This window comes from Micromys minutus, assembly GCF_963924665.1.
Source record: "Micromys minutus genome assembly, chromosome: 3".
Classification (NCBI taxonomy): domain Eukaryota; kingdom Metazoa; phylum Chordata; class Mammalia; order Rodentia; family Muridae; genus Micromys; species Micromys minutus.
The window spans coordinates 69,661,043-69,686,378 of record NC_137972.1 but is presented as its reverse complement, the minus strand read 5'-3'; the positions used below and the strand labels follow the sequence as shown (position 1 = coordinate 69,686,378).

Genomic DNA, 25,336 nt, shown 5'->3' with positions numbered 1-25,336 from the left:
TGAAGTTCTCACAGAAACAAAATAAAATAAATCCCTAACGCCATGCCCCAGACTGACAACTCATCTGATGAGTGTGATGGAGTCTGAGTTCTTCAACGCGTGACTTAGCTCTAGAAGTTTCCAGAGCAGGATGCCGGAGTTTATCATCTGAAACCAAATAAATGCCCACAGATGACTCCGCAGCCTCCATGTGGTCTGACACCTTCAGAAACCATCAATTATGGTCCATGCTTCTTCCAGGCCCTTTACCCCTCTGTTAGCAATTCCTGTCAATCATGATGCCGGTTACCATGGTTTCCTACTGCACCATCACTCTGTCATTCCATCAAGGAATGTTCGTTTCTCTAAATCACCAACTGGTTATCCAAGTTGGAGGCCCAAAGCAAAGACCCCTGGCCTGTCCAAAGCCTGTTTCTTCGGCATCTCTGGTGAGAGAGGTTCAACTTTGAACAACATCCTGTCTTGAAGTTCTCATTTGTACCACCACCTAGTTCAAGGTGGAGCGATAAAGTTTGACTGTCATCGCTGTCTCAAGGAGTGGATCTCTCTGGTCCAGGTCTCCCAGTGCAGCTGCTTAGCCCAGGAAATGAAAAGACATCAGACAGACATAAAAGTAACATTAAAAACAAAATAAAAACCCCAAACTGTCAATGCTAAAATGGGCCAAAACATTTTGTTGGGGTGGTCCTGTCTCCCGCAGTATGCCAATGTTTAGGAAAGGAGTTGCCTTCAGCACTGTGTGGCCACTCTCAGAGGACCCAACAATGACAACAGAGGACCTTGGGTAAGCATTTCAGACTTCTCGCCCACTTGAGCTCAGAGTGGCTTTGCCACCACTTGTTTGCCTCAGGTACAGCTGCTGTCAACAGAGGTGGGCTGCTAAGGCCAAGGATCTGGGAGCTCAGACTGGCTTACAACTTGGCATCACACAGAGCTCACCCGTCTGTCAGCCCACCCTAAAACACTCCTGTCTACCACTCCGCCATCTGCTCCATTCATAATGATCCCTTCTCGATTTTATGAAGCTGCTTTTTCTACCACTGAACTGTCCCGAGTCCTAAGAAACAAGCAGGCAGGAAAGGCCAGTGTTGGCCCTGAACAGTCTTTTCTAGCTCAAGGAGGAAGGTTCATCCCAACTCTAAATCCACGTTAGGACACTGCTGGAAGGAGATGGAGGACACGTGGGCCTCACACAGCTCATGTGCCGCTGTATCTTCGTGATTCAGGAAGCGCTGTGTGTGTGGGAACACCGGAACATCACATCACCTGCGTGCTGTACCTCAGTGGTTCATGTTACCTCAGTGTGAGCTCCTATCCGAAGAAGGGGAGGTTCGTGAGAAAGGCCACAGCTTATCTTGTTAAGATGACTTGAAGCATATAGAGAGAAAGATCAGGAAGAGGCAGGGAACGTAAGCATGAGATCAGGCTAGAACTGTGGATATGATGCCTTGAAGTGGTCAGGGCAGGTCGATCCAGCAGAAGGACCGCACCCTGGATAAAAACCGACCTTTTCTTTTACTAAAGTGTTTCTGGAGCATTTGTTACGATGGACACCATGCTGCCAGTTCCGTCTCTCTACTTAAAGAGAAAAAAAAAAAAAAAAAAAAACCACCCACGGGAAACAAAAAAACACCAACAACTCGGACAGTTTTAAAAGAAAGGAAAAGAAGAGAAACCCTTAAAATCAATTGAATGAGCTGTATAAATCCAGTTGTGGAAAACAGGCAGGTATGTGCAAGAGAAGGGAGGCCACTATACCGAGAGTCACCTACAGTGTAGAAGAAAGCCCTGATCAAACAGCATCTCCTGGTGACCCTGTGAGCATCTAGGAACCCAGAGAAGGGCAGCATTCTGGCAGGAGGCAAAGGGCTCCTGAGCTTAACTGAACTGATAGGCAGTTTTCCACACTGCGGGGGAAAGATCAGCCACCATGTTTCCTAGCAAAGGTCCCCAGGGCCTGTGAGAGCAGCTGCTGGAATTGAGGAGTGCGCTGTCCACCCATGAGCAGCAGATGGATGGGGTGGACAGAGGCAGAGCACAGGGAAGGCTAGGTGCCAACCACTGGCCTTCCAGCCTCAAGATGTGGTCAGTCCTTGTTTAGCCCTGGGGGGGGGGCAGGGAAGAGGAGGGAAGGACAACAGCCTGCAGGGGGCACAGGCTTTGTCTTGCCCCCTTTATTATACTGGCCTTCTGTCAGAAGCAGAGGGGTGAGGAGAGAGCTCCCTGACTCTTGTACTTCTAAGAGGAACCAATGCCAAGAGAGCAATGGTGGCATGCCCCTGCCGTTGTGCAGGTCTCAGAGGAGCAGCTGAGGGGGCTGACAGGGCACCCTTACATGTGCACACATTGGGACTCTCAGACAACCTATGTGTGGGTGCCTCCTGCCCTCAAAACCTGGGAGTACCTGCTCTCTTAGGGATAGAGTCTATCAGTCATTCAATCTGTATAAAGCTCTGTTCCAAAGTTTGCCAGCTGAGGACGGGCAGTCGACCCCCTCTAGCGCTGTGCTCTGTGCTCATGGTGGTTGCTGGGTTCAAAGTAGGGAACCAGGTGAGGAGAAAGACCAGAGTTGACCTAGAAAAGGTGGGCTTTTGGAGACAGGGAGGGAAGAGGCTGATTGAGTTAGTGTTACTTTGACCCCAGAATCCAGCCTAGCCCCCCTCTCTACTTCACCTGGGTATGTGGCCTTTGGAGTGGATGAGGTTACCAGTATCATCGGCCTACTGTACTGAGAAGTGTGAGATATATTATATATCTATATATATATCCATATATATCTATCTATATATAGATATATATATATACACACACACACGAAAAACAAGAGTGAGGTAGATAAATGTTTGAAAAGCAAAACACCCCCCAAACCAAAAACTGTCCCATCTAATACACACATACACAGAAATACATACACCTTTTCCTCAGCACTTAAATTCATAACGGGGAGCTTCTCTAACAGTGATTAAAGTAGGTATCACAAAATAAATTAAAACTCCTACATGAAATACCTTCTTAGTAAGCTTTTCCCCATATCCTCCTTTTCTCTATTTCTGTTAAGGGAAAACACTGTGGGGCAGAGGCCAGGGAGAACCGTGAGCCTGAAAATACAAACAAGCCAGAGAACTTTTTTCTGTGTCTAGTCTCCAGTCACAACTGTAATCACCATGTTCCAACGTTTTTCTTACTTCTAACTGAAGTATTTCTACCCAGAAGCATCCCTCATGCCTTCACTACTCTGGTAAGTGCTTAAAACTAAACAGAACAGGACCCACAGGCCCAGAGAGCTGGGACTCTGGTTAAGGAGGAACAGCAAAGGGCCCTAGGGCTACTGTAGGGTCAGCTCTGCTCCACCTGTCATTTGGGCGTTCTGACCTCAGGAATGGGCTTTAGAACCCACAGAATTTGAAAGTGCTGCTCCTGGTCAAGGGATGTTGGTGCCTGACACCCCACTCACATGGAGGCCACTCCTTCAGATATGCTGGTTCTCTGGTTGGTCTAGTGAAGGAGATAGCAGGGTGGCAGATGGGCCACCAGGCCAGCTCTGCTGTTCTCTGGGGATTCAGCAGCTGTTTTTTTTGTTTGTGTGTGTGTCGTGTGGAATAGAAGAATCAAATATTCATTAAAAAAAAATAACAATCCAATGACTACTGTCTGCAGTTAAAACTGCTATTGTATCTCAAAAATTGATGTGTGTGTGTGTGTGTGTGTGTGTGTGTGTGTGTGTGACAACCAAAGCAAAGAGAGAAAGCAAAGTGTGACTTTCAACAATGGGGACTAGAAACACTAAACCAGGATGTGTGAGATCTTTAACCGTTTGTTTCTGACCTGAGTTTGTGGCCTGCCATGCACTGTAACAGACTCCAACGCTGTGTGTGGGAGGTGTGGAAAGGAATGGGGCCCAGGAGTATGTGGGCTCTGGCTTCCCAGCCTCCCCACTTCCTTACCCGTGTCTGTGCTCACAGAGCCTATGGGTTAGAGGAGAATGAACGGGGCTTTGGGGAGCAGGGGATGGGAGATATGTTTATAAAAAGGCATCAAACAGTTCATGGCAAATTATGTCCTAGAAGCATCAGTTGCCGGAGAAGAGGAAGAAAAACCACACTCTAGTAAGCACAGGAAGTTTCTTGGAGTGAGCAGAAAGGAAGAAGGGTAGACCTGAAAGTTTCATAGATTTAAATCCACGAAGATAAAGAACAAAAAAAATAGCAGCTTTTTTTTTCTGTACAGACATATAGATGAATATCTGAACTGTAAAAAAGTTATAAAACTGACATTGAAGACGATGCGTATGCAAATGTCTCACGGTCTAACATAGAACTGAGACCCATGAAGAAGTCCTAGTACCAGACCATGTCAAAGCTTAGGCTGCTTGGATTCACTGCCTGGGCTGCTCCATGCTGCTGTGGGTCTGTCTGAATCCCTTCCTCCATCTGAACCAACAGCCGGGCCGAGTCCCTGGAACCCTTCCGCATCTGTGGCTCTGGGGGGGGGGGCAGGAGGGAGGCTGGGGAGGGGACGAGGCTGAAATGAGGACCACCTTGACCCACAACCTGACCTTCAGGCTTGCCCATGGCTATTTCCTCCAGAATTCTTGGGGCGCTGTGGATGGGGTAGGGGTGGAGAACCAGGTCCACATTCCCCTTCTTCAAGGAGGGCGGGTTCCATCTGGTCCAGTTCTCCCAAACAGACCCAGGGGATGTGGTCTAGTAGAGCACGCCGGGCACAGTGGAGGCCTCGACAACGTGTCTCACAAATGGTATTATCAACTAGACACCACGTTTCACCCCGTGCCTCTGGATAAAAGGAAACCAGCGCAGGGAGCACATGCTCGCAAGGGAAACCAAACCGAAAACAGGATTTTGGCAGAAATGGCAGCATGAAAATGGAAACCACGGATGGATGAAAATGGCCCTTTTACATTTCCGGATGACCCTAAAAAAGGTTAAAGGTACAGTTAAAAAACTTTCATCTCAGTGTGTGAATATTTTCTTTTTCTTTTTTTTTTTTTGTAAAGACCTACGGTGTCAGGCAGGTATATATGGGGTGATAAAGAGCCCCAGGGACAGCCATTAAGTCAATCTGATTCTTTTCTTTTTTTTTTTTTTAAAAAAAAAAAAAAAAAAAAAAAAGGCTTCCCGGCTGGGCTCTCGCATACATTTTTCCACTGTAAAGCAGAAAAAAGAAAGGAGAGCGTGGAAGGGGAGAGGAGAGAGAGGGAAGGCAGAAGAGAGGAAAGGTACAGAATGAGGAGACTCAGTTCTCGAGCGTCCTGTTGCTATTAAGTGTTGTCATCAAGGTTTGCAGAGGCCCAAGTCAGTTAAGGGTTTGGGTAGGGAAATAAAAACGGCTGCTTGCATATTGAAAAAAAGGAAGGTCCCAATGTGTTTACTGCAGAGAAGCTCCCGTGGGCAGCAATGGCAGTTCTGAAGATCCACTGAGGTACAGGAGGCTTGTGAATAGATTGTTACAACCTGCTCCCCTCTCCGCCCACCGAGAGAGCACACACACGTTACTGTTTGCACGTGCTTGCTTCGGTGTCCGAGGATCAGCAGGTGGAGGACTGGGGCAGAGGCAAGGCCCTCTCGTTGGCACGTCCCCCGTTCATGTGAGCGTAAGGCTGTCTCTCATCAAAACTGGCACGGAGAACCAGCACACCAGGGCCCGGGCCGTTCTCAGCCTTGTGTCCTGAGTGTCTTTCAGGCAGAGGCAGGGAGGCTGAGGAGGCCGAAGGGTCCAGAGGGACGCTCTCCATGTTCTCGGGCTCCAGCTCCAGCTCCAGCTCCTCCGGCTCTGGAGGCTTGTTCTCCTCGCTGTAGTAGAAGGAGACCTCCTGAAAGCTGGGCTCCATCTCATCCTTGATGCTTCCGATGATCTCCAGGAAGGAGGGCCGCATCTTGGGGTTGTACTGCCAGCACATGCGCATAAGTTCAAACCTAAAAGGGAGAAGGAAAGGGGGTGAGCTGCCAGGGAGCTCTTGCTGAGGTCAGAGAGGTCCAGAACAACTGCATGACCTCTGCACTCCTTGGTTTCCCATCTGCCATGTATCTTGCCCAGAACCCAGATCTAGCCACGGTGCCAAGTCCAAACTCACTTCAAGCCTTGGCTCAGAGAGTCCACCATGAATAGAGTTGTATTGGTGATAACACTGCTAAGAGATAAAACAACCTGTCTGAAGCACCTCTTCTAGCCATGCGCTAACCAGAAGCAGGAAACCTCCATCTCTCAGTAATGAGAGCTACAGCTTTCCTGATGGGCATCATTTTCTGTATCTGAGCTTCTTCCTGGCACCAGGGTACCCCTGGCAGTGGGCCTGAGGGAGGAGGCGGCAGGGGTGCCAGACAGAAGGAGCACACATCCCAGGCTTGCTATCTCATGCCAGCACCTGCTTACTGTGTATGTCCCATTAAGAAGATCTAGGATACCCAGAAGCAGAGTTCTACTAGAAACCTCACGTCAGATGCCAACAAACCAAGGAATGCCCTGAGCACCAGCTTCTCCAAACAAGGCCAAGGTAGAGTGTAAGCCCACGCTGCATCTCCACCAATCTCACAAAGTTACAAACCTTTGCAAAGCTCCCCTGCCCTCGAGTCACATGGGCATCTGCACACATTACAGGAGTCGAGGAAAGCTGCACACACAGCTACCTGATTAGGAGAGGCCTGGGTGTAGAGAGTGGAGGAAACTCTGAGCAAGTGAAGGTCTGAGTGAGTGTGTATTGCTGATACGTGCATAGCCATGTCAAGAACCCTGAAGCCCCCGTCCCACGGGAGTGACAGAGTCTTCTCCAGTGATGCTCAGAGAGATGGTAAAGCCTTCCCAAGGTTTGAGTGCAAATGCTGATACTGTGCACAGAACATGTCCACTGTCATGTCCCCACTTCCTGCTCAGAGCTGAAGACAGACAGCTCCTGCCAAGATGAGCTAAACCTGCCTCCTTGTTCAGCTGTATATAATAACCCTGCTTCCTTGTTTATCTGAATGCGATAATCTGCCTGTCTGTTCAAATATATATAATAAGCTTCCAGAGCCAAGTCTGTCCAGCCCCGGCTTTTCTATAACCATGAGCTTATTCTTTCTTCATTCCCTTGATGCCCATAGTCAGGTAAGTCATAGTTCGGGTACCCAAGCCCTGTAGAGAGCCACACTTGAGCTCTGGTAGATGGACAGGCAGGACAGACAGAAAGCAAGAACAGGGTAGTTATTATTCTCAGGGAAAGGGGTACCCAGCAGATTTCATTCACAGGGGCATGAGACCAGAGCAGTTTCTGCCTATGCTCCTCCAGGAAATAGTGTGTGAAAACTTCTGGCTCAACAGACGCTTTACACCCAATGGAACTTCAAATACACAGAAATCCCTAGTCACCCTAAACAGGCATTCTGTTAGGTTGACCATTGGGCAACCTGGCCACTTCACTTCTTCACAATGGGCCATGTAAATGATCCCACGGGGGTAAAGGCATGTGAAAGCAGCCCATACACAGGCATGGAGTTGCCTATGGAGAGAAAGGGACTCCTCATCTGGCCAATTTTCTCAGAAGCCCTAGGGTCAAGTCAGGTCAGGTGGAAGACAGCAACCTTAAAAAAAAATTAAAAAGGGGTGCATTGGAGGTCTGCCCAGAATTAAGAATTCTGGAGGCCCAGAGGCATAGCCAATTAATTACAGCTGAGCAAGATGCGGTGCGGAGCCTGTTACACGTTGAGTTTTATAGGAACAGAGCTGTCTACATAGCACCTGTGGCTGGTCTAAGCTCCTCTGTAGTTTGAGTAGTTGAGACAAAGGCTGTTAAGCTAGCCTACAATATTTACTGTCTACTCCTCTGGGAATGAAAAAAAAAAAGTCCTGATAAAGTGGCCAGTGCCTTCGATGGAAGAAAACAAACTGGACCAAAGACGAGGCTAACTAGGTATCCTCACTGGCACTAAGTGACTGGTGCTTGTGGCACATGATAGGTTGCAGTAGGTACTAAGAGCTCTGGGCCTGGGAGTCACACTGGTCCAGAGCCAGAGATGTCTCTTTATTGCAACACATCCTCATCTTACTCATAAGGGGAAGAAGCACCAATCAAAACATTTAATCATTTGTCCAAAGTCACACAGTGAGTTGGAGTGACAATATAGCTTCACTGCAGACACCCTAGTAAGAGTGACCATGGTCCCGCTAGCGGACCATGTCCACAGCCAGCAGGCAGGTAGCATGCTTCCCTACTCTGGTTATGTGGTGGAGAAGCCTGTTCTCCCGTCTCCATCCTTTCCCGAAGGATTAATCAGAATGAGAAGCAAACACAGGGAGCTTAGCTCTGTGGCCGGGTGGCAATTTCCTCTCTGGCTGACAGGCCCGTCCCTGAATAGAAAAGTGCAACTGGAGGCAAGAACATGAGATGTGTCTGGCCTCACGCCCTGTGGCCAGGGGTGGGGATGGGGCTGAGGAGGTGCCACAAGCAGGGTACGGATGCGGTGACATCAGTAAAAAACAAGCCATGTGATGCCTCTTTTAAATCATCTCAGTCAGCCCTTCCACGGCTGCCCATACAAGGAAGTCTTTTTTTGCTCTGTGTGATTTAAGACCTTGTTTTTTTTTTTTTAATACTCTTTCTACAAGAAAACTCTCCAGTAGACTCTGGGACTAATAAGCTGATAAAAGGCTCCCTCTAAAAAAGCACATTTTGAAACCACCGGGCAGCTCTGATGAGCCGGAGCTGTGATTTATAGAATGTGTCCCTCTCTGATGGCACACACCTAGCTCTCCCCTAGGAGTGATGCTACCCCAGGGGTGTATGCACACCCTGTTATTTCCATCCCTCACTTGGCTTTTGAGCCCCCAAGCACACCCCATGTTTTGATCTGGACAGGCACTGGCAAGATAAAAAATGCTCAGGAGCTCATGTACATGGTACCCATGCTGAGTATTGGTACCGTACTCGGTAGTGGCAACTTACCAGGGACCAGACGTTCAGAAGGTCCCACAGGACTGAGTGGGTCCTCTTCTAGCAAATCTAAACAGCTAAGGCTGTTTTAGGGCCTACTTCTCAGCTGGGACTCATTCGGGGGGTGCTAGCTAACCCAGTTGCTGGCACACAGCTGATGCCAGGGATCGCCTGGCAGACACTGTCACCTACCTCTTATGACTCTATTTAAACAATTTATCTCTACAAAACTATCCCGGGATTCCCAGCATCCTAGGTGTTTGAATCTCAGAAAGGAAAAATGCAGAAGTCATCAGATTCGACCGAGCAAGTCTCAGCTGTATGTGAGCCAGTGACACTTGGCTAATAAAACGTTCAAGCTCTTTCCTGAATCTTGCATCCTGAAGACTTGGCATGTGAGCTCTGGAGACATTACTGGATCAAATGGTTCTACAGCCCAGTTTTGTGGCTGAGCTTAAATCTTCATCCCATTCTGCAGCTTTAGGTTTGGAACCTGTCTCAGGGTCTCCAGGTTCCATGAACTCTGACCTCAGCAGGGTTCACTGGCAATTTGGTATCCAAGGCACTGAAATCCAGGGGTAAAGATGATAATGGTGGGCTCCCCGGATCCTGCCTCATAAAATTTGCTAAATTAAGTCAAACCGAGTTATGGCATTGACACTCAGACCTGGATACCCTGGTGTTTGATGGCAGTCTTTTCTATAAAGCTAGAACACTTGGTGATACACAAGGCTGGGCCCTTGGCTACTCTTGAAACAAAATGGTTCATGTGTAGGGCTGGTCCTGCCTCGAATCCACGCACAGGAAACCCTTTCTCTACGTGTGAGACCCAACAGGCTTCAGACTACTCCCAAGGGTGTTCATTTACTGTGCCAAAAGAATCCTTTCCCAGAACACATCTTCCTCTCAGCAAATCAGGGCAGCACGCTCCCTGCTGGAGCCAGCTCGTCTCCCTTCTCTATGTTCTTTTCTTAGAAAGGAGACCAATCTGCCAAGGGGGTTCTGAATGGCAAAGCAGAAAGGCCTTCTGAATCAATCATTCTGCATCCAAGAGCAGCCTCCGTGTGTAAACTTCCTCCTCACTCTATGCTGGGAACAGGAAGTCCACTGCCTTTCCCATAGCAGGTGGCTGCTTCCCAAGCATATTAAATTCATACCAAAAAAACAAGAAAAACAGCCAGTCATCTGGAGATGGATTAACTTCAGGAGTCCCATGAGTTTCCCAGACAAATGTTTGCCCCGGTTTGAAAAGAACAAAAACAATACCTCTCCTGCGACCAGCCCCGAACCACAGGAATAAAACTCACACCTGCTCTTTTGAACAGTTTCATAGCTTGTGAGACACTGCTGACTCTGATATCCGAATCAATGCGGGTGTGGTACACCCTTAGGCAGATTCAGAGGCAGCCACGTTCTTCCTCCACAATCTGAACGCTGCCCCAGTACTAACTATCCTCTCACAGTGAGCGAGTAGAAATGTGGCCATACCACAGAGATCAAAGGAAAGCTCGAAGGGACAGCAGGAGCAGCACTTCAGAACCCAGAGCTTCTCTAGGTAGCCCTCCTGCCTCCCATAAGCCTTCTGAGGTCAGTTTATAGAGGACACAATGGCAGTGCTCTCCCTGAAGATGCAGCAGGGACACAGCAGGCAACGGACAAGCCAGTGGTCAATATGGCCGGCTGGCTGCCTATCCAATTTTGTAAGGCCCGCCCAAGTCAGAGGGTTTACACTTGCAAACAGTTGGGGCAAAAACAAAGAAACAAGCAACCTCTCCAAATAGGAATAATTTATAAGAAGAAAAGGAAGGGAATTCAAGTTTCATTATAAAGTTTGAGTTGGGCACCAGGGAACACAGGCTGCAATCGTAGCACTGGGGGGGCGGGGTTTGAGGCAGGAAAGTTATCCTGGGCTATATTCTCCCTCAAAGGCTCCATACTTGTTGAAGCCTGAACACCTGCTTTGCACAACTGTGGCAGGGCCCAGGGAATGAAGACTGAGCATGCAGCCCCCAGCACCACAAATCCTCTCCCGTCTGCTGGAGAAATCCCCTCACTGGATGGAGTGGTCCAAAGAAGCCACAGCCTCCTCTCACCTGACACAGACCTGTCACTGTTCCTACCGCCCTGTGGTAATCTGTTCTCCCCATAACCACTAACTGCGCAATAGTGTCATTTTTATCTGCAGGAAGTCCTGTCTCAGAGTTCAGCAGCACTCTCCTGGAGACCTTGGTCTAGCTAGCGTCGCCTTACCAAGCTCCTCCTAGGTTTCGTCAGAAAGCCTGCGAGATGACATTTTTCAACGGATGGAGCCTCACGTGGGACTAGGCTAGCCCACACTTTGACTTCTCATGATTCTGAGCGGAGTCACTAGCACCTCTGTGTGGTTCTGCCCACTGCCCGCACGTCCAACCTCCATCTGTACAGCCCCTCGCCCTCTGATGCACCCTGTGAGCGAGCGATTCGCTGAGGAAGAGAAGGCAGCGGGCGGGCAAGCAGATATGGATGTCTTTTGTGTGGAAGTAAAGACATTTTGACACTCCTCCTGGGATTCTTTCACTGGTGAAGCTGAACCTGTTTTGAAGAGTTTCTGGAAAACTATATGGGTCTTGACACATCAGTGGGAACCTGCTTTGATGTTTCCCCAGAGAAGCAAAACAATAGCTGAGCCACGACTTAACGAGTGCACGTCAAGTGCAAGCCCAGGACACTCAACCTGTACTTGATGAGCCAATCAGAATAGCTTCCTGTCTCCCTTGAAGCTTCACTCCAGGAAGGGCCATTCTCCAGGCCCACTGAGCCACCAACATCAGACGACAAAGCAAGGTCTTTCTCTCTTCAAGAGTACAAATACAGTTTGGATGCTCAACGCTCTACCGAGGCCTGTATGAAGAAAGTTTCTTCCCCAGTTTTGGCAACACCGGGGTAGCTTTGAGAGGTGGAACCTAGGAAGTTGCCAGGTCATTTGAAGGGTGTCTTCAAGATTTATAGCTACAGCCCTTTCATGCAGGGGTTCCCAACTTTCCTAAAGCTGTGTCCCTTTCATACAATTCCTCATGTTGTGGTGACCCCCAAGTATAACATTACCTTCACTGTTGCTTCCTAATTGTAATTTGCAACTGTTATAAGGTGTGACGGAAACATCTGTGCTTTCCACTGGTCTCGGGCGACTCTGTGAAAGGGTAAGGGGTCACAACCCACAGGTGGCAAACCACTTCTTTAATGGCCACTTTCCACTTTCAAGCCACGTGGTGAAATATGCGCTCGGAGACACACTCTCCACCCGAACAGCAGCAGCTACCTCACCGCAAAAAGCAACAGAACCCACTTGTGCTCCCCAACACTGGGAGCCAAGGCAAAACACTTCTCCTGGTATGCTGTCCATCTTGGGGGCTTTCTCGAAGTCACGCAGCCTGGGCACTGAGGTGGGCATGGCCCCCTGAATACGCTGCCATGGAGTGACAACTCTCACGACCGATCATCTCACTAACGCGCCCCCCCTCCTGCCCCCGCAGGGTGTGCCCCGGAGTATGGCCAAAGAGGGGTGAGGTCAACCTTGGTGTGGGTCCATGCTGCTCACAGGGGAAAGATGACAGCAGCAGATGGTTTGTGACCTTGTGTTGGAGCTACCTGAGGTTTAGCCTACTACTGCAAGGGAGTGACTCTCACCACGAAGCTCTGTGTGAGCATGCCATACAGACCTTCTAGAGGCTGGGAGAGCTCTCGAATCTGGCTCAACAGCAGTAACGGTTGCATCTTTTCCTTAAAAATTAAAATTTGTGTGCAAAAGATGAGGCAGGATTGCTATCATCCCTTATTCAGAGATGGGGGTGGGGGTGTGCCGAGAGACCATGGTGCAAAGTGCCAATTAGCATGGGGGGGGCAAGGGACACAGGATGGGATTAAGGTTAGCACAAAGTCACAGATCCGACAAGCTCATCTCCTGCAGTAAGGATGGATAAGCCCCCTTCTAATCCTCTCCTATGCCTGCAAGCAACAGAGGGAATGGCTCTGGAGTTACTAATCCTACATGGCTCAGGAAATACATACAGCATATCGGGGCAGTTGTCCGGCTTGTCCAGAAGGCCGCCCTCCATGACGAAACGAAGAACTTGCTCGTTAGACAAGCCCTGGTACGGCTGCTCAGCCAGAGTGGCGATCTCCCAGAGGACGACCCCAAAGGACCTACAGGTGGAACAGAACAATGAATAGCTCAGTAAAGGATAGGAAGGACTATTTCCCCTCCTTACTAGCATTTCTTTCTTTCTTTTTTTTTTTTAAGAAAAGATTTATTTATTATATATAAGTACCCTGTAGCTGTCTTCGACACACCAAAAGAGGGCATCAGATCTCATTACAGATGGTTGTGAGCCAACATGTGGTTGCTGAGATTTGAACTTAGGACTTGTCGAAGAGCTGTCAGTGCTCTTAACCACTGAGCCATCTCTCCAGCCCCTTACTAGCGTTTCTTAAACTCTGGGTTCTGAAAGAGTGTCCTCCATGTGATGACTGTGCTTTATGGATGTCAAACTAGCCAGCTGGCTACAGGTGGGACATCTGGGACATGTGGGACATAATGCTTCCTGTAGGGCTATGACAACCCAGGCGAAAGGGCTGAGGTAGCTCTGGGCTTCTAACATCTCTCACAGTTTTTAGAGACTAGTCTATAGCAAACACATTCAGTGCCAGGTACCAGCCATTACTTGGACTTAAGCCAAACTAGCTTTAGTTCAGCAATGTACGCAGAGGACCAGGTCCCAACCTGGCCACTGACCTGGGGCAGCTAAGCATCTCACCTGTCTCCTTCAGGGAGTTGTTCATCCCAGGTTAGAAATCTCTATGTTAATAGTTCTCTACACCACTGCAAACCAGAATCTGATCAGAGTTCTTCAAACAAATGGGTATCTGGGCTCCCCAAAGCAGTTCTGATCTGTTCATTGAAGGGTAGGGAGCTGGGTCTGAAATGTCTGGAAGCTCTGTAGGATCTTGACTTGGGCCAAGGCAGATGAAAACCCATGGCCTCAACAGAACTCAGCAGCCATGGCTGGGAAAAACGCTGTGTCAGGTAGGGGACTGGAAAGGATACATTGCCCAGGGGGTGTGTCGAAATAACAGTCCTTTGGTCTAGAGGGTGGCTGAGGTATGAACTCAGCAGGTGGAACAGTGAGAAATTCTCCCATGTGTGCAGTTTTGCCTGTCAGCCCAGAAGATCAAGCTACAGGAGATCTGTGCATGCAGCAACTTCGAACAGGTAATGGTCATACTGTCGCTCACAGTGTGAACACACCTTCTCAGGGAGAGTCTTTCACAAAATCCTCCTTTGCTTACACTCAGGCTGTATGGCTGGAATGAAGAAGGCTGACCGTGGCAAGCCAACACGAGGCTTCAGATGGTACCCTAGCAGGGTTGAGCCCCACAGGAGAGCCTGAGGCGGGTATTGTCCGCTTAGCACTCTGAGGCCTATGCTGAAGCAGGCAGCCTCTGACTGAATTATAACTTTTGGTCTGCTGCTTCAGCTTCCTTCTATGAGCAAAAGGGTTCTGTACAAATTGATACAAACAATGTCAGATGGGAACAGAACCTCAGCAGTCAGACCAAGTTCCTTTGGAACAGGTAGTCACTATGATATACAGCTCAGTTGTGGGTTTTAAAGACCTGGCCTTAGAGACACAGGTCCGTTTCAGTCATGGGATCTGCCTTCCAGAGCCTCCGTAGGCACACCAGAGGCACTGTTTGGGCTGCAGCGCCCACCCTCAGGTCTGAAATATGGCCTGAGACAGGCAATGAAGTGTGTGGTTTTCTATTTTTATCGACTGGTCTTGACTCGTCTCTTCCAGGCCAACTTCCCTCGTCTCTCACGCTTTCCCTGGTGCACCACAGGCTTCCAGGCATCCAATCCTGGCCCCGAGCTCTGACCGCCATATCTAGACTGCTGGTTACTTGAGTCTTTACAAACTCAGCATGTCAGCTCCAGCTTAATTCTTGCTGGTCCCCAGTTCTCTTCCTGGACTCCCTACAGCCCAATTCCCATCCAACCCAGCCCATCCCAGCAGTCCGCTCAGAGGGTGAACAGGAAGATAGAGTGTATAAACCAGGAAGAACAAAGACATCTAAAGGCTGGTCTTCCCGCCCTTGTGAGGGAGGGGACAGTCCCAAGAACATCTCCACAGAAGCTCAAATAACAGCTATAATAAATGTAGGTGATCAGGGTGTGGCTTGACCCGAGGCTGCCTCCCCACACCATGCTCCTAAGGTGTCCTACAAAGTCAAACAAAGTTCTTCGAATTTTTCCTTTGGATTTTTACCTAATAAGAACAATGGTCTTCTGACTATCTGTGAATTCATTCTAAAATGACTGCCATTCCTCCAGCAAGCAGGGGTGCAGTCAGAGCTGAGAACTGGTTTATATGTTCTGTGTCCTCGCTGTCCCCAGCTGTGTGCTCAAAGCATGGGTTGAGAAAACAAACACCCAAGCACTGTCTGCCTTGGCACTTGGCACAATGAACTCCAACGCCTTTCCTCTCTACACAGATATTTTCTTGTTGGTTCACAATGGCTATGTAGTCAAAGCAGAGGAAAAACCGGCAGGGAGCACCCCGTGTGCCCCTCACTGTGGCTTGTAGTGACATCTTCTACCCACAAGTGGGGTAGAATGAATCTGTGCTCACTGTTTTCCTATCCTGCAAGCTGACCTCAAAGCTTCCTGAAGCATAAAGCTCAGAACAGACGGAAGCTGGCCCTAGGTGTACCATCTCCCATGACCTCATCTACATGTGGAACAGAGTACTTTGATTTGACAGAAAAGAGGTAACCTCACATGGGCTCACTGCAGAACAAACCTCACCCCTGAGTCAGGAAACAACCAGGCTGTGCCGGGTCATGTTCAAAGGCTATTTCCAATTTGCACCTGTCCTCCAGATAAGATCCAAAGCTCTTGACCGGGAAAGGTTCACGAGACTAGAAAACTGATGTCAGGCACTACTGGGATGGTTTCTCGGTGTGGTCATTGGCACTTGGAATAAACAACAGCAACGGGATCTCCCAAGCAGACAGCCAAGGCACTTGCTGACATTTGAGGAGGGGGACGTGCCAGGGCTCCTGCCTGCCAAGAACGCCAGTTGTATTTTGGAACCTGATGACCTCTGCACGGCGTTTCCAAGGAACCGCAGTAAACACTACTACAGAGAAGTCTTTACAACCCTTGGTCGGTGTGCTTCTAGACAAGGCACTTTTATTGCTAAGGAAGATGCTTTGTGTCTGCAACAATGTACCTGTGTGAGTGTGTATGTGAGTGTGTGTGTGCGCATGCGTGTGAGGTCAGATGGCACCAACAGAAAAACCACAACCAAGACTTCCAAGTTTTGGGTTTAAATCAAGCACTGCCTTCTATCTGAAGGTTCAGTGAGCTGAGGCAAAAGTGCATTCATAGAATTAACCCACTGAGAGTGGGAAAAAGAGAGGGAGGAACAGGCAGAGGAACCAGAGGTGAGGACTCAGGCTTTGGCTATTTCCCCACTCCTTGGACATATAATCAATATTAGCTGAAAAGGGAAGGAAATGTTGGTTCTACATACTCCTTGGCATCCCACAAATACCCTTTTGCTCTAACGGACTCCACATCTAAAAGCTAACGGGCACTGAATGCTGAACTCTAGGCTGGTAATGGTGATCGTGAACAGAAACAAGGAGGAGAATAACCCAGGAGCCTGAACTGGGAGCTGGAAGGTCCAAGCTGGCTATGTAGGGGAACTCTCGTACCAGACATCGGAATGAGTAGTGAAGACTCCATCTTTGAGGGACTCGGGAGACATCCAGCGCACAGGCAGCAACCCCTTCCCCCCTTTCCGGTAGTAGTCCGTCTCGTAGATGTCTCGTGTCATACCAAAATCTGGAGGGAAGATGCACAGTTACTTAGCTGGATCAGGTCATGGTGCAGCAGCCAAGGTGCCATGGCTGTCCCAGCGTAGACCTTGTCCTCTGCCTGCATTCAAGGTGAGACATGTTCTTGCTCTACTGTGAGAAGGCTTCATCTAACATTACAGCTTGTCACTTTACAAGGCAGAAAGAGTAAGACAAGACCAGCCACTTCACAGGCAAATACAAGACATTTCTGGTCTTAGTAATTTATAGTCTGGCCCCTTTAAGAAATTAACTCCCTTACTGCATGTAAAGTGAAAGGCTGTTTGCAAACTATGGAGGACCGTGGTCTTTCAAGAAAAGAAAGACATGTGGTTTTTTTGTCATGTGGTTTTAAAGCTTGATCAAATACATGGGAGGATGTGGACCTTATTTTCTTGGCAGTGGGTTCCTAACACTGAGGAAAAGGCCTTTTACCACTTCACAGGGGAGAACATGCTCAAGGAGATGGAGGTAGACAGTGAGAACCTGAGATGCTCTTTACACACCTTCCCAACACAATACTCTCATTCATTTCCGACTCTCCTGATGGCGTCCCATCACCATGGCAGATGACAGGCTTGCTTTTTTTTTTTTTTTTTTTTTTTTTTAAATAATCTCACATTACTGTGTCTTCATCCATTTTATGATTTTTCCACTCAACCACACCACTCTTTTTTTTTTCCTCTCACAAACTCTCCCATTCTCCTTCCATCGAGGTAAGCGCTGCTCTAACCTTTAAAATGTCCCTTCATATCTCTCAGTGGTGCCACAAAGGGGTGAGGTACTGAACGACAGAGCGAACCTAATGGAGAATGAGGCTGCATGGATGTTAGCCCCACACAATAGAATTGCACTGCGTCTGAGCTACCAGCCGCCTCTGGTGGACTGACTTAGGGCATGTAATCCCCAAGACGGGGGCACTGGGGGACACAGAACTCGGAACGCGCCTGAAGCAGAAAAAGGAAGTGCTCAAGACTCATCTTTGAATTAATCCAGAGACTTGCAAATGAGAGAATCTCATTGCATAAAAAGGGGAATTCTAGAAAACAATCTCTCTTCCTAAATGCAAGAGAAAAATAGAACAACCTCCCCTCCCTTCCTAAACAGGCACACAGAATTTAATTCTAAAAAGAAGAATCATAATTATAATAGAAAATATCCTCATAAATGTGCCACATGGTTAAACGGAAAATATAATCTTGATTTGGATTTAAAATGGCAAAAGCACACATGCATGCACACATACACAAAAGCATTTCTCCAGCTGTAATGCAGAATGGGACAAAAGTGGCTTTGCTGAGTTTGGAAGGGTGCATGGGAGGGCAGGGTGAGGACGCAGACACGGGCTTGCCGGGTAGGCAGCTCCCCGTCTGCCCGAGTGCCTCTCTCATTTCACAGGTGAGGAAAGATGGCCACTCAGGTGCACAGTGGCTTCCTGATAGTGCACTCTGGGTCCTCACACATAAGGGCGGAAGGGAGGGTCACAAAGGCTGGTAAGAGGATGCCTCTTATCTAGAAACTCCTGAGGGGTGCCCACCAATTGGGGCCCCAGGCTCTGTAATATGTCTGCATGCCCACATCCCTAAGAGCAAGAGAAAGAGAGGGGGGTTTGAGGGAGGGAGAGCGAGTGAGCCCTACTTTGGATACCTCTTTAGAGATGATACCCATTGCTTATGAAGAGGCCAGAAATGGCTCCCTTAAAAATCACTGCTAGGGTTTTAGGCAAGCAAGACATTTCTAGAACACATGCTCAAGAGGCTGCCAAATGTTAGTGGCTGGTAGTTTCTGCTACACTTGCTGGCCCTCTGCTTGTTCTCAGGGTGAACACTTGGTGTGTTTCACAGTAGGAAGGTAAAGGCCTCTTAAATGCAGGATGGTTTTCTTAGCAACTTTGCTACTACTTTCCCCCCCTTTTCTTTGAAGTAAAAAGACAAAGCCAACATGCAAGCTGAAAGAAAGGCTGAGGAGAATTTCTAGCCAGTGACCAGAAATGCAATCCAATCAGTGTTTTAGGATCACAATGCATTGGTAGCAACAAGGTATGCTGAGCAGCCATGGTCATGGCAGGAAGTGCTATGCATGACAGAGAGCTCAAGCACTTGGAGCTACCATCGAAGGATGTAGCTCAGCGGTAGAGTGTTTTACTAGCATACATAAGGCCCTGGGTTCAATCCGTGGTAGCAGTACAGGAGGAGAGAACTTTGAGCCGACCAGTCAGTCCCTAGGTATAAAGACCAGTCAGTCCCTAGGTATAAAGACCAGTCAGTCCCTAGGTATAAAGACCAGTCAGTCCCTAGGTATAAAGACCAGTCAGTCCCTAAGTATAAAGACCAGTCAGTCCTTAGGTATAAAGACCAGTCAGTCCCTAGGTATAAAACGCAGTCAGCAGTGATCTTCCCTCTTCTGTGGACTGACCTGCCCACTTTGGTTTCATCATATGGGCACTTTGCCTCTTAGGAACTCCATGGGCCTATCCAGGGCCAATGTTCTTTATAAGCTGAGAAACTGGAGGGGTGGACTGGATAGTGACATTTTCCTCAAGAAATCACTTGAGGAAGCAAGTTGCCCTGATCATTTCTGAAACAACCTGTAACATTCTACCTGGGAAGCACAGTCCCTGTCTGGACCACCATGTTAAGGTGCTCTCAGGGCTACAGCCAGGAATAGATAATCACACTGACTACACACATCTTTGAGCTCAAGGTCCCCTGGGATGGATTGAAAAAAATCTCTCCGGTAGCAGACTAAGGACTGCAAAGTCCCTAAAGCACCTGTGAGTTTAGTTTAGTTTGTGTCCAATCTGGAAAAGCAAAGGACACACCTCCAATTTTGACTGTGAAATCTTCAGCTACCATGCAGTTCCGAGCAGCAAGGTCTCTGTGGACGAACTTGTTGGCATTGAGGTAGGCCATGCCATCTGCAATCTCTCCAGCCATCTGGATCATCTTGCTTAGGCTCGGAGGAATCAGGACTAGATTATTCTGCTGAAGATTAGAAACAAAACAAATACATGAGCAACTGAGACTTCCTCCCCACCTGTAGGTTTGTTCTAGGCGCTGTAAATCCATGTTTATCTGAGTACCGAAGGTCACCTGCAGGAAGTCAGGACTTGCTCAGAAAGGAGGTATCACTGCTGAGCCCTGGCATCACCTGCTTGTAACAAAATCACCTGCAGCTAGAGGAAACACCAATTAGCACCCCTGCTCCCATGTGTGCATGTACATGGATGTCAGGTATGTTGGGAGCCACCTTCTACCTATTCATTCAGGCAGAGTGTCCCAATCAAACCCAAAGCTGGTCAACACAGTTTGCTCCGGGGATCCCAACTCACACTTTCAAGGATGGAATCATAGGTGTGCTGACACACCAGCCCATCGCTTACATGGTTTCTGAGGGCCTTGAACTCTGGTCCCTATGCCGGAGGGGCTAGAACTTTTACCAGCAAGGTATCCCCCCACTTACCCCCATTCCCTGTCCAATGTTTTCTATTTGGAGCAGGACAAAAGTTATTTAAAGTAAATCAGCAAGTTTAGGCATTAATTATTCTCAGCTTCTACAATCACGAAGTGTGAGGGGAGGAAGGACAGAGCACCCATGCATAGGCCACACGAACAGACACCCTTCCTAAATGGATTCCCAGGAACTTCATTTCCCATGTAAGCTGCCAAGACTTACTTATCTTCATTCCCTTCTTCTAAGGTACAAAGGATATGAAGACTAATGCTTTCATCTTACATTACTGCTTTCTATGGGCACTGTGGACAACCAAAGTTCAGGTGGAGTTCACCTTGGAGGAAACAAAAGGTCACACTGGCCAGCAACACAGACCACTGTCATGTTTGAAGAGGAGGGCAAGATGCTGCCTTCGGCACTGAAAACCATTAGCTGAACAAGGAATAAATTAGTTTTGACAAAATAAAATAAATGTCTAAAAGGCTGATGAGAATGGCTTAGCGGGTGAAGGTTCCTGCTGCCAAGACGGAGAGACCTATGTTCAGTTCCCAAGACAGGTATGGTAAAAGACAAAAACCAACTCCCTCAAGGTATATGCAGGTACACACATGCACATGCACAAATGCACACATGGTACACACATACAAACATAAAAAATCCCAAAGCTCCCAGTCACCCCACTCCCAGGTGTAAAACCTCGCAGTTTTGACACTGTGTGTCAGTACCAGTACAATAAATTATGCCTCAGTTTCCCTAACTGCAAACTCACACAACACTCTGAAGCTATCTCATTTCCTAGGTCCCATCCACACAGCTTCCTAACGTACCTCGAGAGTCATAGGAACACATGACAAGGTTTGGAGATCAGACTATTTGGGCCATTCTACACAGGTCCCATGAACTCTGACCATAATGAACACTCAAGGATTCTGGCTCTTGCCCAGGGTTGCTAAGTTCTCACCAGATGCCAGGACCTAGGAACCAGGCAGCTGCCCTCCAGTGTGTCCAGGAGCATTCTCCACACCAGGGCAGACCTGGGTGAGCTCATTTACATATGTAACCATTTTTACTCTGATTCAGGGTCTCTTACTATAATCCTGGGGATGTTTTCAGAGGATGTACCATCATGTGGAGGAAGCCTATATTACCATTTATTTTACATGGGTCTGCCCCTGTCACATTGTCTTTTAGTATTGTTAGGGTCTTAAATACACATGGCAAAGCAGAACCTCTGCATTTCAGGTGACAAGTACTTAGGCTCACGACATATACTGGAGTATGAATGCTGTGTAAGTGTTCAACAAAGAGTTGTCACAAAATCAAACAGTCAACAAAAGGGACTTAATTGTGTGCGGAAAAGGGCTGGGCTGCCATTTTGTCAGTTCATGATAGTATGTTGTCATTCTTTCCTTCATCTCAAGAAAGCAGACATCTTTAATTTTGATAAATTAAAATTATTTATTTTAATAATTTTATTAAATGTGTGCCCCTTCAGACAGCACACATCCATACACTTATCTAAGTAAATAAACTGCAATAGAGTTAGAATCCACTGAAGGTAAGGCATATACACTGAACCAGGGTATCTACACTGAAGCTGGGGTATCTATGCCGAACCTGGGGTATCTACACTGAAGCTAAATACTTTTTAAAAGATTCTGATGTGAGTTAGACAAAATTTAGATCTGATCAATTTAAAGGTAAGTTTTACTTCTGCAAGAGACTTTAGTAATTCAACCTGTCACTTTAGATTTAATTAGAATTTTGTGTTATGTATGGTGGTGTTTTGCCTGCATGCACGTTTGTGCACCACCTGTACAACGGGTGCCCACGGAGGCCAGAAGAACCGTGAATACAAACAGTTGTGAGCTATTATGTGGGTGCTGGGAATCCAACCAGGGTTCTCTGGAAGAGCAGCCATTACTCTTAACTGCTGAGCCATCTCTACAGCCCTAGCCCCTTCTCTCTACAGGACTAAACTGAGGCTCAGAGGCCTCTTACCGTTGCCTGAGGATTGGAGGTAACCAATGGCAGAAACAACCCTGAGACCACAAGTTACAGGTTTATTCTGTGCACGAACGGGGAGTGGAAGGCGTTAAGCATGTCCTGATGTTAAGAAGTACCTAGAGAACCGCTCTCCAGGTACCTATTTGAGCAAGCTTTTCTCCTTCTGTAGACTGGATATTACTGGGTCAGGATGAGGCTCCACCATGAACCTGGGAATGATGCTGGGAGAAACGGGCAGAGCTTTGTGGTTCTGCTATCAGTGCATGCTCAGCCTTGTGGATCTCCTGAAACCCCGAAAGCACACGCTAAAAATTACGCGAGGACATTTGTGAAGAGCTACTCAGAACTAAAATGAAGAAACCAACACTTGGGAGATGATTAAGTTGTACAGGAAAAGAAAAGTTTACAGAGAGAACGGGAGCAAAACCAGAAAGGGCCTGAGAAGAGGAAGTTCCCCTTATGGCAAATGTAGACAGACAAGCTGCTTAGCCACAGGCAGCAAAGCCAGGGTGAAGTAAGAACATCAGAACCACTGAGGCAGCCCCATAAAAGGCAGTGGGCCCTGGCAATACTTCTCAACACGTCTATCAGTTAACTCTTAGTAAGGACTCAGAAATCAGACTTATGCCAGGTAGTGGCGGTGCATGCCTTTAATGCCAGCACTTGGGAGGCAGAGGCAAGTGAATCTCTGTTCTCAAATTTGAGGCCAGCTTGGTCTGCAAAGTGAGTTCTAGGACAGCCGGGGCTGCACAGCAAAACCCTGTCTCGAAAAACAAAAACAAACCAACAAAACCCAGAAACAATAACAAAAATGAAAGGACACTCACATATGCTAAAAAACTGGCTGTGGGCTAACACAACTGAAGGGGACACTCACAGTGTCTAATTAAAAAAAAAAAATCACACTGGACCTGCTAAGGTTTACATTTTGAAAATTCCACTAGACTGAGCAAAATTATGCAGCTGGGATGATTATCACTTAAAAGCCCAAGTAGGACACTGGCCTATTATCCAGCCTGAAAAGTAGGCCCGGCGTTTGGGAAGCATCTGAAACAGGGTCAGGGTGAGGGAAGTACAATGTGTGCCATCCCGTTAAGGATAGTATGCTCACATGTGTGTGTGTGTGTGTGTGTGTGTGTGTGCACACAAGCGTGCACGCATGTGTGTGTGCGTAATGGGCTCCTGAGAAAATAGATGTCTTGTGCACAGACAGGGTGGGGAGTCACTCTGGCCAAGGTCAAGGCCCCTGACAGCCTAAAGACTGACCATAAAGGCATTTACTGAAAAGGTTACCAGCCACAGACATGGCCCTGAGGTAAAGAAGGGGCACACCCCGAGGACCATGACAAAGGAAAATGTAGGCAGTCAAGTGTACTGGCAAATCGGCAGGGGAGGCCAGCCCAGGGTGAGTGGGAATATATAACGTGTCACACAGCAGCCGTAAGATGTAGGCAGGGATAAAGGGAATGCAGAAATAAGAACACGGAGATGCTGGAGGTCGCCTGGGTGGGATGAAGAGACAGACAAGTCTGAAGATTCCAGTCTGCTTACAGTTGGACAATCTTTTACAGAGGGAACCCACATACATGCAGCCAGGCACTCAAGGCTGAGAAGCAAATGGATTTAAAGACATGTTTTTACAAGCAAGCTCCTGAAGGGAGTGGAACAGGTACAAAACTGACCTCCACTTCTGGCCTTAGAGAGCGGAGATAGCTCTTTAGATCGCCACGGGTCATTAGTTCCATGATGACCAGGGTGGGCTGGCCTTGGGATACCACACCCAGCAACCGGACCTGGAGAAATCAAGAAGAGAAGGACTCAGAGGGGGAGGGCATCCCACACAATGATCTATGACTCCTGAAACTGGGTGGTGCTGGCCTGTGGCCAGGCATGGAGTTCTGGTGAAAGGGTGAGGCTTCCACCTAATGGGTCTCAGGGTAGCAGGAATGCAATGGGAAACTACCCATTGGGAAGAGGGAAAGGTACCAATCCTGTTAAGGACACAGAGGGTGACACTAGGGATGCTTTCTGTCCATGTCTGGCTCCCTAGTGACAGTCTTACCACATGGTGACAGTTGAACTCCTTCATCACGGAGGCCTCGTTGAGAAACTCGATTCGTTCGCGCATACTTGCAGCCTCATTCACGGTCTTGATGGCCACTCTGGTTTCGGGTTCATCCTTGACCACGCCCTTGGCCACTCCTTCATAGACCATCCCAAAGGACCCTTGTCCAAGCTCCCGGTTCATGGTGATCTTCTCTCGAGCTACCTCCCATTCATCAGGCACATACACTAGTAAGAGACAGGATGGGAGATGCTGCTTACCAAAACCCACAAATGAAAGTACCAAGGCACAAGACAGTCTAGCCCGGGTACTCAATCTTCGAGGACTCCATGACACTTGAGGGTAGTATTAGTAGCTAAGAACCATAAGGAAACCAAGAAACCTAAGGAAGGAAAACCAAACCAAACCAAAAAGCAGTGGTTTCCATTTCTTCCCTTGGCAAAACCCCAACCCAACAACAACAGCAGCAGCAGCAGCAGCAGCAACAGCAAATTAATCCTAAGAGACAAAGACAATCCCAGAAAGGATCAGAGTGTCAGAAGCTCTAATCTTCCCCTTCCTGGATGAACCCAGAGGTCAGAAACAGCCTGTGCACAGCCTGTGTGCTAGCTAACAGGTCACCTAGCCCCACTGTAGGCTTTCTGAGTACTTGGAAGATGGCTGGCTCCAACTGACATGTGCTGTAAGTAAGGCACGCATTATACATCAAAGACTTGTTTAAAACAATTTTAAAAAAGGCAACTTTACAAAAATTTAAAAATTTATGTATACATGTGAAAATCCCCCTTTGCCCCCCCCCCCCGTGTGTGTGTGTGTGTGTGTGTGTGTGTGTGTGTGTTTTACCACCTGTGTCTGCCTGGGGAATCCAGAAGACAGTGTTGGCTTCTCTGGACCTAGAGTTTCGGGTGTTGGAAGCCTCTTCAGAGGTGCTGGGAACTGAACTAAGGTTCTCTAGGTCAGCAAGTGCTCTCAACTGCTGGGCCATTTTCCCC

The 25,336-nt window shown here is 48.1% G+C and overlaps 1 protein-coding gene across 2 annotated transcripts in view; it reads right to left on the bottom strand.

Annotated features, from left to right (window-relative positions):
* Window positions 1-5,194: 5,194 nt before the first annotated feature.
* Window positions 5,195-25,336, bottom strand: part of IGF1R (insulin like growth factor 1 receptor) — a 264,623-nt gene continuing 244,481 nt past the window's right edge. Inside the window, exons 16-21 of one of the 2 annotated variants that reach the window (XM_080914258.1) lie at window positions 24,342-24,571; window positions 23,962-24,072; window positions 19,641-19,803; window positions 16,679-16,808; window positions 12,971-13,105; window positions 5,195-5,933 (exon numbers count right to left, since the gene is read on the bottom strand). In XM_080914258.1, coding sequence (XP_080770384.1) covers window positions 5,546-5,933; window positions 12,971-13,105; window positions 16,679-16,808; window positions 19,641-19,803; window positions 23,962-24,072; window positions 24,342-24,571 — 1,157 coding nt within the window. In that variant the 3' untranslated portion in view covers window positions 5,195-5,545. The remainder of the gene's footprint in view (window positions 5,934-12,970; window positions 13,106-16,678; window positions 16,809-19,640; window positions 19,804-23,961; window positions 24,073-24,341; window positions 24,572-25,336) is intronic. The other variant, XM_080914259.1, reaches the window with a different exon arrangement.